This window comes from Marmota monax, unplaced genomic scaffold, assembly GCF_021218885.2.
Source record: "Marmota monax isolate L192 unplaced genomic scaffold, Marmota_monax_Labrador192_F-V1.1 WCK01_AAM20220418_F8-fsc00059, whole genome shotgun sequence".
NCBI classification, from domain to species: Eukaryota; Metazoa; Chordata; class Mammalia; order Rodentia; family Sciuridae; genus Marmota; species Marmota monax.
In genome coordinates this window covers 11,447,643-11,462,983 of record NW_026693595.1, presented here as the reverse complement: position 1 = coordinate 11,462,983, position 15,341 = coordinate 11,447,643, and the positions used below count along the sequence as shown (strand labels likewise).

Below are 15,341 nucleotides of genomic sequence, written 5' to 3'. Positions count from 1 at the left end.
AATTAGTCTTATTTTTGTATGTTTGTTAGCGATTTGTCTTCTCTGGGCTGTATTTTAAATATTTACTTTTCTTCAGCAAGATGGATGCAGTTAAGTGTGAGTGTTTTGGTCTTGCATCATTTTCAAAATTATTGTCTTTAAGTTGGTGTTAAAGGACAAAATGTAATGTAACATTTCATTGTTACTCTTGTGTTATTTTTTCCTGTGTTTTTTATGTAGAGGATTCTTTGCTTTAATTTTTTTTCCAAAGGGAAAGATCTTTCATTTAAAATAGTCATTATGTTCATGTAAATTATTTTTACATATTTGTGATATATTACTGAATTTTAGGAAAGACAAGAATAGAATTATTTCTTTGGTACATAAATGAAGATATTCTTTTTAAAGTTATCTACCCTTAAAGTAGAGTTCTAAACTTAAGGAATCTGTTTAAGTATTTGACTGTAAGGAATCATGTACTGGAACTACTATTTATGATAATGAATATATTATTAACTCTAATCTATGTAACAATGTAGTAACCATGTACAGTATTCCTACCTTATTCATGAGGGATGCATTCCAATATCCCCACTGGCTGCTTGAAAGCACATATAGTACTGAGCCATAAAATGTAATGCCTTGTCTACTTACCAGGTTTTGTCTCTAACCTTTGCAGTTTGAGACATGACAACAAATCTAGCACAAATTTCTTCTTTCTTTTCAATTTCACAGATGATTTCTTCTTACTATAGATCTTAGCAGTCTCAGTATACAATTTTTGCTTCCTTAAGTCAAAAACCTTCATCTTTTCACTTAAATAAATCACTTTACCGTTGTTCTTTCATATATCTAAATGACCAGCTCATTGGGACTATTCTTAAGAAAGATAAGTGTTACTTGCATGCAAGTTTTGTAATACTGTCATAGATCTGATAACCAAGACAGGTACTAAGTAACTAACAGGCAGATGCATACACAGTGTGGATACACTGAACAGGATGAGTCACATCCTGGGCAACAAGGAGCACAGGATGTCAGGAGATTTCATCACACAACTCAGAAGCTTCCACAATTTCTGGAATTTTCATTTAATATTTTCAGACTATAGTTGACCACATGTAATGAAGCTAGGAGATCAAAACTACAGATAAAAGATAACTATTTAACTTTTGAGCCTTAAAAAAAGTTTACATAATCACAACCAAGATCACATAGTAGCAACCTGAATCTAACTCTAAATGAGTGGTTTCTATTTTATTTTGTACGTAGATCCACAGAAATGAGAGGTCCCCTGTCATCGGCATATAGCAATCCCTATTCTTACTGCCATAAACAAATGAGAATAAGCTCAGCTCCTCCTATTCTATATATTATAACTACAATCACTTAAACATTTGAGTCATGTTCTATTCATTCATAAGTTGATTCCACATTCTTTAGGTCATTTTATCTTGAAATAACCATATGAGTTAGACAAAACTAAAAGCATTTCTTTCATTTTTCTCCCAAGAGGAAAAGACAGTGTCAGGGAAATTATTTACTGGAGGTCAGCAGTCAATGAAAAACAAGAATCAGAATCCAGGGCTTCTGAGTTTTAGATGTACAATAATGATCTGTCATTTGTCAAATTAAATCTATAGAATTTGAGGTATTAATAGCCTCTGTTTTAAAGAGGTTAAAAATGAAGCAGAAAACTGAACTATAGTCTTACGATTTTCACTTTTCCTGCATTTTATAATTCTTCATTGGAAAACAAGGCCTGAAATATCAGGCTTACATTTGTGAGATTCTGTCTCTTCCTACTGAGGCTAAGGTGGCTCTTTTAGTATTTATAGGTCAAAAATCTTAAAGACCACTGAATTAAAGTGATGAAAACTATACCTGCATAAATATATATACATCATTCTGGGTCTAAGTTACAAATATTAAAGAAGTTTAAAGTACATGAACAATCATAATGATTAGTACATCATTCAGGAGGCCAGGATTTTGTTTTGGGCTCATTTCTATTTTGAATAGCTTATTAGTAGTATTTTATTAATACTGTTCATACTTGGGTATTAATATAAATTAAATGTTCACATTTTTCAAAGTTAAGTATTTTGTAACTCCCAATTCTACTAGAAAAACACCTTAAATGAAAATCAGTAATAAACTGGAATCATTAAATGATTTTGCCTTCTTAACAACACTTGCTGGAATCCCTATACATACTTAGCTACATTTTGTATGGTTACACCTGGGAACTTGCTTATTTGTTTTTGTACCCTTTGTCTGGCACAAATACGTATTTTTCTAAAATTATATCCTGAAGATCATTACCATTTAGATTGATTACTACATAATCAATAAGGTTTTTACTTTGAGTTGCTTTTTCTTATGTTGATGATGAGTTAACAGCTTTTCAAAAAAGTTTTTGTTCAATTCTGATCCATTCTTGAGTTTAATGGAACAGGCAGACAGACCTATAATGGTAAAATGGTTTTCCCCACTGAAAATCTGTCTACTCTAATAAGGATCAGACCTTTGGGAGAGTTACCTGTTTGCCATTCTATTTTAAATGAGTTGAGCCAAATGCTTTCAATAATGAATTTATTTCCTGGCAAGTTTCTTGCTGTACCAACTACATAGGCTCCCAACTTAACTTCTGTTAAGAGGAAAAAATAAGTTGAACTCTAACCCTCATCACTAACATTGGCTGCATATATGTCTTTTCTCTTGGCACAGCTCAATGGTTATTCGGGATTTAACCTTGCGCAGTGCTGCTAGCTTTGGCTCCTTCCACCTGATCCGTCTACTCTACGATGAGTACATGTTCTACTTAGTAGAGCATCGTGTTGCTCAGGCAACAGGAGAGACACCCATAGCAGTCATGGGCGAGGTAAGGAGGATAAAAGAACTATGACCCACTGGGTTGTTTTTTTTTTTTTTTTTTTTTTTTAACAATCTGAGTTACATTTAAATGTAAGTGTGATAATTATTGATTAAAGCAATGTTTCATAACCAAGTGAGTCTCAGACCCTAGAGGGGCTATGTAATTATTGCAAGGTATCCTTAAATATCCCTGTTCATGTTTGTTTTTAATCCAAGGATTCTAAAATTGTAGATTATATCATGTTAAAGGTCATAGAATGTTTTGCTACTTTATGTAAGAGTCAATGCAAAAGCTTGAGACCCACTGGACTTAAAAAAAAAAAAAATCTACTGAGTGGAAATAAGAAAGATTAATGCTTCTGATAAAGCTAGGGCTGGGAATATAAAGGAAAGATTAAATATTTTATAGACTCTTTATTTTACCTATTCTTCAAGAAGAAAATGAATAATTCTGTTTTGGAAGGATGATGGTGGTGATGATGATTATGGTGACACTTATAATAGCTAGCATTTTTTAGACACTATGTACCAGGCATAGTTCTAAGTTCTTCACACATAATAAAACATTAATAATTACAACAATTTTTTGAGATGGGTTCTTCTTTATCCTCTTCTACAGATCAGCTTCTGAGGTTTATGCAGAAACCTCAAATAGAGAGATTAAATGGTAACATAGCTAAAATATGGTAGAGACTTTTTTTTCAAACACGTAATCTAATTTTCAAGTCCATGCTTCTAACCACTAACATTGTGTGTTGGGGGGAATCTTTTAAATAATTGCTAAATAGTAACTGAAATGTCTTATCTTTGACAAATATCAAAAAGCAAAATTCTGAAGCTAATATAACTAATGAGGGATATGTGCAAATGCTCAAATGATTCAGTGCTGGCTCATTTTATCACATTGAAAAAGGTTCTTTATATTGTGATGAATTATACCAGGCCAGACAGAAATTACCCAAAGCAGTAATGAAATCATTTTCATTTTTAAGCTATTTATATGTGCTTATTTAAGTAAGAAATATTGAAGGTAAATATTATTAGATGTTTTTCTTAATTTAATAAAATAAAAGCATAAATAAAATTATCAAAGTACTTCAAGAACATCATAAGTATTCTAGTATAAATAAAATACATGCCAAACATGTTCATAATGTCAGTTAAAATACTCATCATTTCCTTTTCTCTATAATTCCTCATAGTGTACTAATGTATATGTCTTTATATAATGTTCTCCAGTGGTGATTGTGCTTACATGATGCCAAATGGATATGTGTGAATTTAAGCAAGAATCACTACAGCTTTAAATATTAGACAGAACTTCATGTCACCAAAAAGTGTGAACTTTTCTTAGATTTCACTCTCCCTTCTTGCTTCTTTCTTTAGTTTTTGTGTAGATGTCTTGTTGTCAAATGCCCTATAGGCATGTAGATTAAGTACTATCAGATTTCTTGACTCAAGGTTCAAGATTTCTGAAGTGGACCCACATTTCAGTATATTCAGTACATTGGCCATCCACTTCATATGCTCCAGGGCTTCTTTAACAGAATGAGCAGGATATGACAACAGGAATTCTCTTCAGCGCCATGTATCCACATAATCCTAATTCGTGGTCTCTGCTTTCCTTGCATCTCTAGGTAAAAAAGCAGTGACAGCTTTGCAAACTCCTTATATGCTTGTACAGGAAGTACTGCACCATAATTAGAAGGGACTGCATGATCAATCTAATAACTAATCATTTTAATAGGCATCTTATTTTGCAACATGTAAACAATATAAATGAATATGACCTTGTCACATGAGGCAAAAATATATGAATAAATCTAAATGAAAAAAATAAGACATATAGTACCTTTGTAATATCAAAGATTTAGATACATCTCCTGAATTATTTGTTTACTGTGCCCATACCCAGTTTGTAGAAACGTATTTGATCTGTCTGTGTTCGTCCATTATTCAGCCCAGCAGTCAAATTAAGGCTAATTTTCTAGGTTTGTTCTTCCCATATAACACTGATACTTCATAGACCTGTTGGCTATGGTCATATTATTATATCAAAAATTTCTTGTTTGGGGGGATAAAGGAGAAGGAACTTCAAGAAAGAAGAACCTGTTTTCTCATGTTCCCTTTACATGTTATACCAAGTCTATCCTACATTTTCCCCTTAGGATGACTTTTTTTTTCAAACATCAAATCCAGAAGTGCTTGTATACCCTGTGAGAACAATAGGTCAGGCCCAAATCTTTTGAAATCCATACAATTTACCATTACCCTGAATTGCAGCAAAAGATTTTTAATAATTAGTAATCATAACCAGCATAACAATAGTAATAATTGTCACTGTTGAGCTTATTATACACATGCACTTTGTTAGATTAAACTTTTTCTAATTGTTCTTTCTCGGTAAATGGCACATGATTTACACAATGACATGCTAGAGTCCTAAACAGCATCTTTTGCATGTCCTTCTATCTGGACCTTTGTCTACAACCAATTACTAGGTCTTCTCATTCTCAAATCTTTTGCAGTGCAATCATTATCATCTGTCAAAAATGCAAAACTGATCATGTTATCCCCCACTTAAAACTCCTTAGTGAGTTTTCCTTTTGTTAATGAAGAAAATTCTTCCCTTGATACACTAGGTCTTGCGTGATCTGGCTCTGCCTCTCTGATTAGCCTCAACCTCCTACTTCCTACTCCTTCTCTTGCAATCACAGTAGCATCTTCCCTGTTCTCATTCACCAAGCTCATTTTGTCATGGACAACTATGTGAATGGTTCCTCCTACCTAGAACCCTTTCTTCACCTCCATGGCCAATATAACTCCTACTTTGTGTCTAAATAACAGTTTCTCAGAGGGGCCTAATTCCCCCAAATTATATTAGATGGTCCTATATTAAAGAAAGGGACAATTATTCTAGCTTGGGAGGACCAGGGAAGGTCTTCCTTGGGAAGACTTTCCCAAGGAAATGATGTTTGAAGTGATAAAGGCCAAAAAGAAATAACTAGTGAAGCTAGAGAGAATCTGGAAGCAAGAGGTTAAGACCACAAAGGCACAGGGAAGTACACATAAGTCATATGTGAAATGGGAGGGAACACAGCTATACTGGGAAATTATCATGGAAAATCATTGAATTTGACATTGTCAAATTCAAAAGTGAAGAGGAAGAATTGGATTAGGATATCTCCCATGTAATCATAGTGTACCAAGCACCATTCCAAATATATACATTAATTTAATAACTTAAAACCCTGTTGAGCCAGGCTCAGTGGCACATGCCTATAATCCCAGCTGCTCAGGGAGCTAAGACAGGAGAATCAAGAGTTCAAAGCTAGCCTTAGCAACCGCGAGGTGCTACGCAACTCAGTTTTTTTCAAACACATAATCTAATTTTTAAGCCCATGCTTCTAACCACTAACATTTTGTGTTGGGGGGAATCTTTTAAATAATTGCTAAATAGTAACTGAAATGTCTTATCTCTAAATAAAATACAAAATAGGGCTGGGGATGTGGCTCAGTGGTAAAGTGCCCCTGAGTTCAAACCCTGGTATTAATACCACCGCCCCCCCCCCAAAAAAAAAAAACCCTGTTGAATAGATACTGTTATACTTATTTTACTATAATGAAATGAGACACAGAGCCATTTTATAACTGACCCAAAATCACATAAGGGGTTGAGACCACGAAGGCACAGGGAAGCACACATAAGTCATATCTGAGACCACAAAGAACACAGAACCTGTAAAATCAGGTCCTGAAACCAAGCAGTCTGGCACCAGAGTGTATGCTGTTAATTTACCATGTTTATTACTTGCTCCAGGCTGGGATAGAATTGGAACAAAAACAGTTCAGAAGTCAAAAGGGTAAACCTATAAAATAGTCACAGACTTAGCTGGGCTTTTGTTTTGTCTTTATTGATGCTCTGAGAAGTGTCAGAGAGCTACATATGCTCACAGAAAGAAAAAAAAAGGTTTTCCTTTTAAAGTAATTTAAGAACAATTAAAGTATCTTTTCTTTTAATATGAACTTAATAAATGAATTTTAAATCTAACATTATGCTATTTGAGCAAGAACAAGAGAGCAACCATGTTAAACAAAATATGGAAGCCTAAAAATATTATTTTTACATTCACTGTAACACTATCACTTCATTTCAACAAGTGACCCTCAAACTTGCAACAGGATCACATCCCATAAGTTTTTGTATGTCGATCTACTACTTTATTAATTCTTCCTAATAAGTTGTTTATGGCATATGCAATTCCAGAACTCAACTCTCCCTCCCTTCCTTCCTTCTTTGCCTAGATGATAGGAAACAATTTATTTACTGCTAGAATTATGAGTTGTTCAAATTTTTATTTAAACATTTTAAGTATATCAGTAGGTTTTCTGGCAATGGTATAATTTTAAGAGTAGAAATAAAATAAACAAGTGATATCTGTTTACATACCTGTTAAATGAAAAAAAAAACATTTGAAATCATAAGCATTCTGTGTATAACTACAATAAGAAAAGTTGAACAAAAAAAGTCCTCTCATTTGAAATTTATGGATGTTTAGAATCTTTCTATTTGGAAGTTTATGGCATATATGCTCAATTTCTTTAAAATACACATAGGTCACTAATATAGTCACTGAATCTATAAACTTTTGATTGCTTCATAAGATAGTTTTCTGTGGTAAACATTTTAATTAATATTTAATAGATTTAATAGATTTAAGTTCCTTTTATCATAATTATATTTATTAAATATTATATCTAAACCACCTCTATAACCAATCTTTTTTTTTTTTTTTTTTTTTTTTGGTACTAGGTATTGAACTGAGGGGTGCTTAACCACTGAGCCACATCCCTTGCCTTTTTTAAAATTTTATTTAAGAGACGGGTTCTCACCGAGTTGCTTAGGGGCTTGCTAAATTGCTGAGGCTGGCTTTGAACATGCAGTCCTCCTGTCTCAGCCTCCCGAGCTTCTGGGATTATAGGCGTGCACCACCGCATCTTGCTCTATGCCAATCTTTTGAAATAGGAAGAAAAACAAAAAGGTGCTTCAATTATTCAACTGTAAATATCAACATTGAAAGAATATTTCAGTAAAATTTTTAGGGAAAAAATTAAGAACCCATATAGATTTACCATCTAAAGATAAATGGATTCATCCAAATTAATGTACTCAAAGTAAAAGGGGATAAAGTCTTCAAAACCTAAAATTGGCAAAGAGCAATAATAATTTACAGAACTTTGGGATTAAAGTTCAGTGAATGAGTAGTTTTGGTAGAAGTACAACCACAGTAAATAAGCATGAATGCATAAAATAAAACCCAAGAAAAACAAATTTTAATGAGCATTATTCTAGTGCAACTAGGTTATACACTGAAAATGTGCTTATGGAACAATAGACTTGTTATAAAGAGTATTTTAAAAGGAATGAACCCTATTATAAGTTGAGATATTTTGTAGAAAAAAAAGTCTTGAACAGTAGCAGCTTAAAAAATGTGTAGAGGGATATAGCTCAGTTGGTAGAGTGCTTGCCTTGCACGCACAAGGCCCTGATTTTGATCCCCAGCACCGAAAGAAAGAAAGAGAGAAAGAAAGAAAGAAAATGTGTTGAAAAGGTGTTATATTATTGTTGTTTATGATAAAGCTTAATATTATTTTTTTTAATTGAGGTCAGACATGTGGCAGTCACTATGCTGTTTTACATCTTTACTTAATATTTATGAAAACCTTGCAAAAGATGAGTTAGTATCCTTTTAACCTGTGATGAAAACAGAGGTTGAAAATTGCCCCAAATCAAAATTAACAAGTCATGCAGACACAGAGGCACATGCCTGTAATTCCAGTGATTTGGGAGGCTGAGGCAGAAAGATCACAAGTTCAAGACCAGCCTCAAAAACTTAGCAAGACTGTCAGCAACTTAGTAAAACCTTGTCTCAAAATAAAATAAAATAAAATAAAAAGGGCTGGGGATGTAAGTCAATGGGAAAAGCAACCTTGAGTTCTATCCCCACTACCACCAAAAAAAAAAAAAAAAAACTTTAGAAAGTAGGACTGTCTCATATTTCATGTCTCCAAATAGTCAGATGGGCTTAATTCACATTTAAAATTTTTACCATATAAATTTCCTTCAGAATAGGGACTATTTGTTTCATTAAGTTATTTTATCTGTACTGTACTCCCCAAACACACATACATGTTCATAGACTCATTTTCTTCCACAATGATAAGCCAGGTGCTTAGCAAATAAGCTTTTATTATTTTGTTCCAGGGCTTCTTAACTTTGTCTCTTGATAGTTCTGCCACTCTTCCTCTCTTACTTTTTGTTAGTAGATGTTTAGAATATGCAAACTAAAGGGAATATCAGTTTAAGCAAATTGCAATTGGAAAGCCAAATCTGCCAGAAAACAACAACAAATTACACCCTTCAACTCCTTCATACCCACCCACAGACCAGACCTAAACTGAAACTATTTTTTTTAGAATTTATAGTTTGGTTTTAGCTGTAAATCTGTTCCTACACATTAGCATAATTTCTGACAACTTGAAAATCAATTATAAAGTGACCCCCTTCTGGAGAAATGGAACGGCTCCTTCTTGTATATTTTCATCCTCTGATTCCCTGAGAATTGATCTGCAGAAACTTTGTCCCATTCCTCCCTTTTCTCCTGATTTGTCATCCTGTTCATTTCTCTCCTTGCATTTGAAGAAAGAATCTATTGACTCAGCAGCCCAGGGCTACAACCTGTGGGATTCCTACTCATTAGCTCCCTGTCCTTGCTTTCCTTCCCTGCTGGCTCTGAGATGCTCGTCTGTAGTCCTCTTCAGGGAATGAAGAGAATTTTGATCTGGCTTAAACACAATCCCACAATAAGTACTAAAACAAAATAAATATTCATTCAAGGATGGAAGTATAAAAGAATAGTGTTAAGAACAGACTACCAGTTTACAGGATTCTCATTGAGTTTCATTATTGATACACTGGATTTCTTTACCAGAAAAATAAAGCTCCTAGACCAAGAATTGCAGCTTTTAGGTTTTTATACATGCTTACAACTTGACAGCTGGAAGTGGGAAAAGGAGCAAAAATAGAAGTTCAAGATTTCTTAAAACATTACAATGACTAAAATGGTCACTGTAGACATCAGGAGAAAACTCTCAGAATAGTTCCCTTCAGCAAAGTCTACCACTAGGTTGTCTAGAAAAGAGTCTGGTTGCTCCTTGGGCAGCCCAAACCAAAGAACAAGATAGGTGTCAAAGATTCTCTGGCATAAATTAAGCATGACAGCTCCATCTGCTGGCCTCTGCCACACGTTGTCACCCATGCCTAGTCTAAGTGGTTCTGGTGGAGACATTGACTTTTTGGTAAGTTTTATTCTCAGTCACAGGTGAAGATGGTTATTGCTGATATTGCTAATAAATAAATAGCCCTTGTTTGATATTGGAAAGATCTTAAATTTAAAGGAATTATTTTCTGATTTTCTTTATACCATCATTGTAGTGAAATATACTGTTTTAAAATATAAAAATGAGATTCTCTAAAAGAATATGGGCCTTGTGTGATGATAATACTAACACTTCAAATTCAATTCAACACTTCAAATATTTGTTATAAAGGTTTCCTTAATACAAAGAGAACATGTTTCTAACCCCCCACCCCACTACATTGTTTCTCGGTTAATGATTTTTAAACGGAGAGGTAATATAATCAAAATTCAATCCTACTTTTCTAATGCCATTTCCTATTAGATAATGCAGATAACCTCAAGGGAAGCCAGTCTTGAGTTAGGAACAGGGCTCTTTCTGTTCTGTTCATAGTTTTATTTGAATAAAGAATATGCTAGAATGCCCAGCCCTAACATTTATAGGGCTTAAAGTACTATATGTCTAAATATTTTAAAAATTGTAAGCTAAACTTAAATAAAATCTTCTCTGTCCACCCACCTTGACAGATATATCTTCTTAAATGGAAAGGCTGAGTTTAAATGTAAAATCCTATATCTCCTCCAGATTCCAAGCCAGAGAATGATGGCATAGACGCAGCCAGCCTTTGGCCCCTAAACACCTCTCTTCTCATGCATCATTCCCCCATCTTATACTAGGGGTAGTTCTGAGCTCCCCTTTTGTGGACATCTCAGCCCAGTGTTTTCTCTGCCTCTTGCAAACAGTTGTCTTGGCTGTCCCTTCTTTCCTCAGAAGGGTAAACTTGCAGAAGAGACCTACACAGGCCTAGGAAGGAATTTAGGACCTTGGGGCAGGGAATTCTGGGATCTTAGAAAACAGGAGTATGGTGTGTGTGTGTGGAGGCGCAGGGGCAGAGGAGTCAGTGTAGAAGTAAAACAGGCTCCAGGAGGTATATCCACTTGGCTCTGAGGGGAACAGCCCTGAGAAACACAGAGTAGTACTTTGCATAGTTAAACACTTCACTACCTGCATATCCTCCCATGACTGTTCCTTGGAGATTTTGAAACAAAATTATAGAAAAAGTACGTGTGTTGCTGGGTTCCCATGGGCCACAAAAGCCGGAATGGTTAAAGCTGTAATGTAGTTATGCTGCCCTGTGTGCAGAGTGATCCCAGCACATATCGCCAGGACACCTGGCCCAGCCCAATGAGCAGGACTAACAGCAATGATAGGGTGGAATATCCTTTGTATGGACCCAACTGACAGAAATCTTGGTCTTTTTAGCAGACTTAAGATTTTTAAGAAACTATTTGAAATTATATATACATAAGTACCCAAGATTTTGCCAAATGAAACACTGGTATTCCTTGCAAATACTGTAAAATTGGAAAGTAAGCAGTTTTTATCCTCAGTTATGAAACCCTATGCCAATGCTAAATGTAAAATGCTTTTATGACTTTGGTTACCATTTAAAAGACATTTAAAGAAAATAATGCTATGGAACCTCTTATAACTTAAATTTCAAAACATTTCTTTTCACCATCCAAAATAGTTCTTACTACCTAACCCCCTTCCAATGAGTTCTATTAACTAAGGTTAATATAACAAAAATTATAGACCATTGCTCAGTTATATCTGATTTATAAAGTTCAGATTGTTACAAAGTCCAAATTCAGTATAGAGTATTGAAAAAATAACACTGGGGCTGGGCATGGTGGCACATGCCTGTAATTCCAGCAGCTCAGGAGGCTAAGGCAGCAGGATCACGAGTTCAAAGCCAGCCTCAGCAAAAGCCAGGCGCTAACCAACTCAGTGAGACTCTGTCTTTAAATAAAATACAAAATAGGACTGGGGATATGGCTCAGTGGTTGAATGCCCCTGAGTTCAATCCCCAGTACCCCCCAAAACAACAGAGTAATGGAACAGGAAATTCCAAATGTGAATATGAACAGTCTTTCTCCTTCTGTAAGGAAGGCTTTAAAGGGCCTCATTCTTTCATTAATTTCATAGAAGAGCAGAGAGAGTAGTAGTTGATTAGGCTAACATTTATATATTGATATTCATACAAATTCATCAGTGATTTTCAGTTGTGTGATCTCCATCATGCCAGCTGATTCTTCCATGGTATTTGCTTGCATCATAAATGCCTTGATCAGTACATAAACTGACTTTCAACTCCAGGTTCAGATTGAATTTATGTTGTCAACTACCTTAAGTCCAAGAGTAAGATACAGTTCCATTCTCCATTTTCTTTTTGTGCTTCCTTTTACCCCACTCAATTAGAGGTATTTCATTTTGAAATCATTATATTATGACTATTGAATGGAATTCTAGGGCTTTATAGCAATCCTATTGAAAGTTAGATTTTGAAGGCAATATGACTTAGTAGACCCACTCTTTTAGGATCTTTTGCAAACATGAGCATATTTAATCCTCAAATTAACCCTGTTTTATTTATAAAGAAATCTAAGGCTCAAAAAGTTTAACTTGTCAGGAGTCACATCACTCACATCATTGATAGTGGTAGAGTTGTAACCCAAACCTGGGTTAGGCTGGTCCACATCTTCTGTTGTTCTTCCCATGCAATACTCCACGCATGAATTGAAATTCCATGTTTCCCATTTAATATCTTTGCAACCTAGGGAAGTCATACTTACCTTTGCTTGAGTCTTAGTTTTCCCATAAACAGTCTAATCATAGGACCATTTCTTCACAGGGATATTGTGAGAATTACCTTAGGTAGGAAGGTGGGTAGATAGGAAGACAATGGGCCTATAGTAGGTATTTTATATTAGTTCCATTTTCTTTTGCTTTCCATAAATACATAAATATTGAAATTACACATGTCCTTGTATATATGTATCACTCAGGACTATATTCCATTGCTTTCCATTATGGATTAGATTTTTAAAAATTGAATCTGAACTGAAAATTCAAGTAATAATATGTGCAATTAGACCATTAGTATTTGGGCCCATGTCTTTGTAAGATGAACTTAGAAGGTAAAATAAATAGAACAGATAGCATAAAGCACATGCAGGCTGTAATAATACTTTATTGTAACAGAAAAATAGCCTGCAGACAGTTTCTGAATGTTGAGTCAAATGATTCATGGAATTACAAAGAATCCAATAGCATTCTTTGGTATATAGCCAAAGTGATAATCAGAGGCAAACTAATTCAGTGCTTTGAAAAACACAACCAACAAAATAGAATGGGGAAATAAGTCAATTAGAAAAGAAAATGGCAACATTAGGAAGAAGCATAAACATAATTAGGTCTAACTAGGCAATCATCGCTAGACTCAAATTAAATCTTAACTAGTAGGAATGAATGAAAAGTTTCATAAGTACTTATAAAACAGGGATTGTATTTACCTATATAAGTTAATAGGTAAATTAAGTCCCAAAGATACATGTTATTTCAACTAGAAGATAGAAACCACTTCAAAGAATTTTATACTCATCTGTTCCGTGCCTATGACAACTTAAAGATCTTCATTCCTAGAGCAAATGATTCATTGGCAGAAATTGGCAAAATGTATCCATATACACATATATACATATTTTCTTTCTACATAAGTGAATTTGGAGTTACTATTGCTGCCAACTCTGGTCTGCAGTCTGAGCCCAGAGTATCACTTTAATTTGAATCTGTGTAGATTGCTCCTAATGTGGCTTATATACTCAAATGAGTAGTATTTTTTGGATAAAATTTTTCTTATCAATTATTTGGCCTATCAGGTACTAATGATGATTTCCAGGTCAGCAGGAATGCTTAGGGCAGAGGGGAAAAGTGTACTTTTGGATTCTGCTGCTTATGTGGCCTGTGGTCCCTTCCTTTGTCCAATCACATGACAACATGTTGGCATCTGTCTACCAGCCTTTGCCTAGCATGGATCCTCACAGAATCATCAGGGAGTGCTGGCACAAGAGAGCTTCCCCAGGTCTTTGTAGCTCCTCATGGAACAGCTGACGATACAAGCTGATCCTCATGAACTCTTGACAGGACCAGGATATATCCTATTCTCGTGGATAACTCTAATGTTAGAGTTGCTCATTAAACTTCATTTGGGTGTGGGTTTTAGGGTGTCCTGGTCTTTCTACCCCATAGCTTTTAGTTTCCTCAGTTTAATTTCAAATTCATTCTCCAGATTGGCTTCCTTGTGTAACATTAGCAACTTTCAGCTCTGTGATCCTGATAAACTTCTTAAATGTGGATATTATTTCAAAAATCCTACACATAGGAACTAATGCTATAAAAACTTTACAGATTAATAGTATGTCGTATATAAAATCTAAAGTCTGTAAATGAAAAAAGTGACAAATATATATCATAAAAAATTGATTGGTTACTAAATACTACCATACCCTACTCCACCCTAGTGAAGAAGACAAAACAAAAAGAATTAAGGAAAAATTACTATGTTCTAAATAGCTTAATCTGGTTGGGTGTGTTTCTATCAGTACTAGGGAAAAAATTAATGTCATATGGTTTCACTCAAGCAAATGTGAGAATCTTTTAAAAATAACTTGGGTGTATGTGGTAAGCAGTAAAATGGGCCTCCAAAGATGTCTACATCTTAGTCTCTGGAACATGTAAATATGTTATATTGCAGATGGAACTGAGGTTGCTAATTGGCTGATCTGAAAATAGATTGCCCTGGATTAGCTGAATGGGCCCAATGAATAGGGTCCTTAAAAGTAAAAGAGATGGCAGAAGAATATGTGTAGAGTGATACAATATGTGAAAGGCTTGATATTGCTGTCTTTGGAGATGGGAAGGGGTGCAAACCAAGGAAATGAGGGCAACCTCTACAAACTGGAAAAGGAAAAAAGAAAATTCTCCTCTAGAGCCTTCAGACCCTGCCATCATCATTGTTTTAGCCTAGTGAAGGCTCATTTTTGAGTTCTAATCTCCAAAATTATAAGATAATGAAGTTTGGTTTACTTTTATCCACTAATTGGTAAGTTTGTTGCAGCAGCAACAGGAAGCTCTTACAGTATGGAAGTGACATTGATTTGAATAAATACTGCTCAGTTATTACCTTCTAATTTCTTCCAGTGCAGTATTTTTTTCTTACTTCT

The 15,341-nt window shown here is 34.7% G+C and overlaps 1 protein-coding gene across 2 annotated transcripts in view; it reads left to right on the top strand.

The window, feature by feature from the left end:
* Positions 1 to 15,341, top strand: part of LOC124103005 (transcription factor RFX3) — an 84,318-nt gene that overhangs the window by 52,027 nt on the left and 16,950 nt on the right. For both annotated transcript variants that reach the window (XM_058584035.1, XM_046459468.2), the window contains exon 11: positions 2,710 to 2,863. In XM_058584035.1, the coding sequence (XP_058440018.1) occupies positions 2,710 to 2,863 (154 nt within the window). The remainder of the gene's footprint in view (positions 1 to 2,709; positions 2,864 to 15,341) is intronic.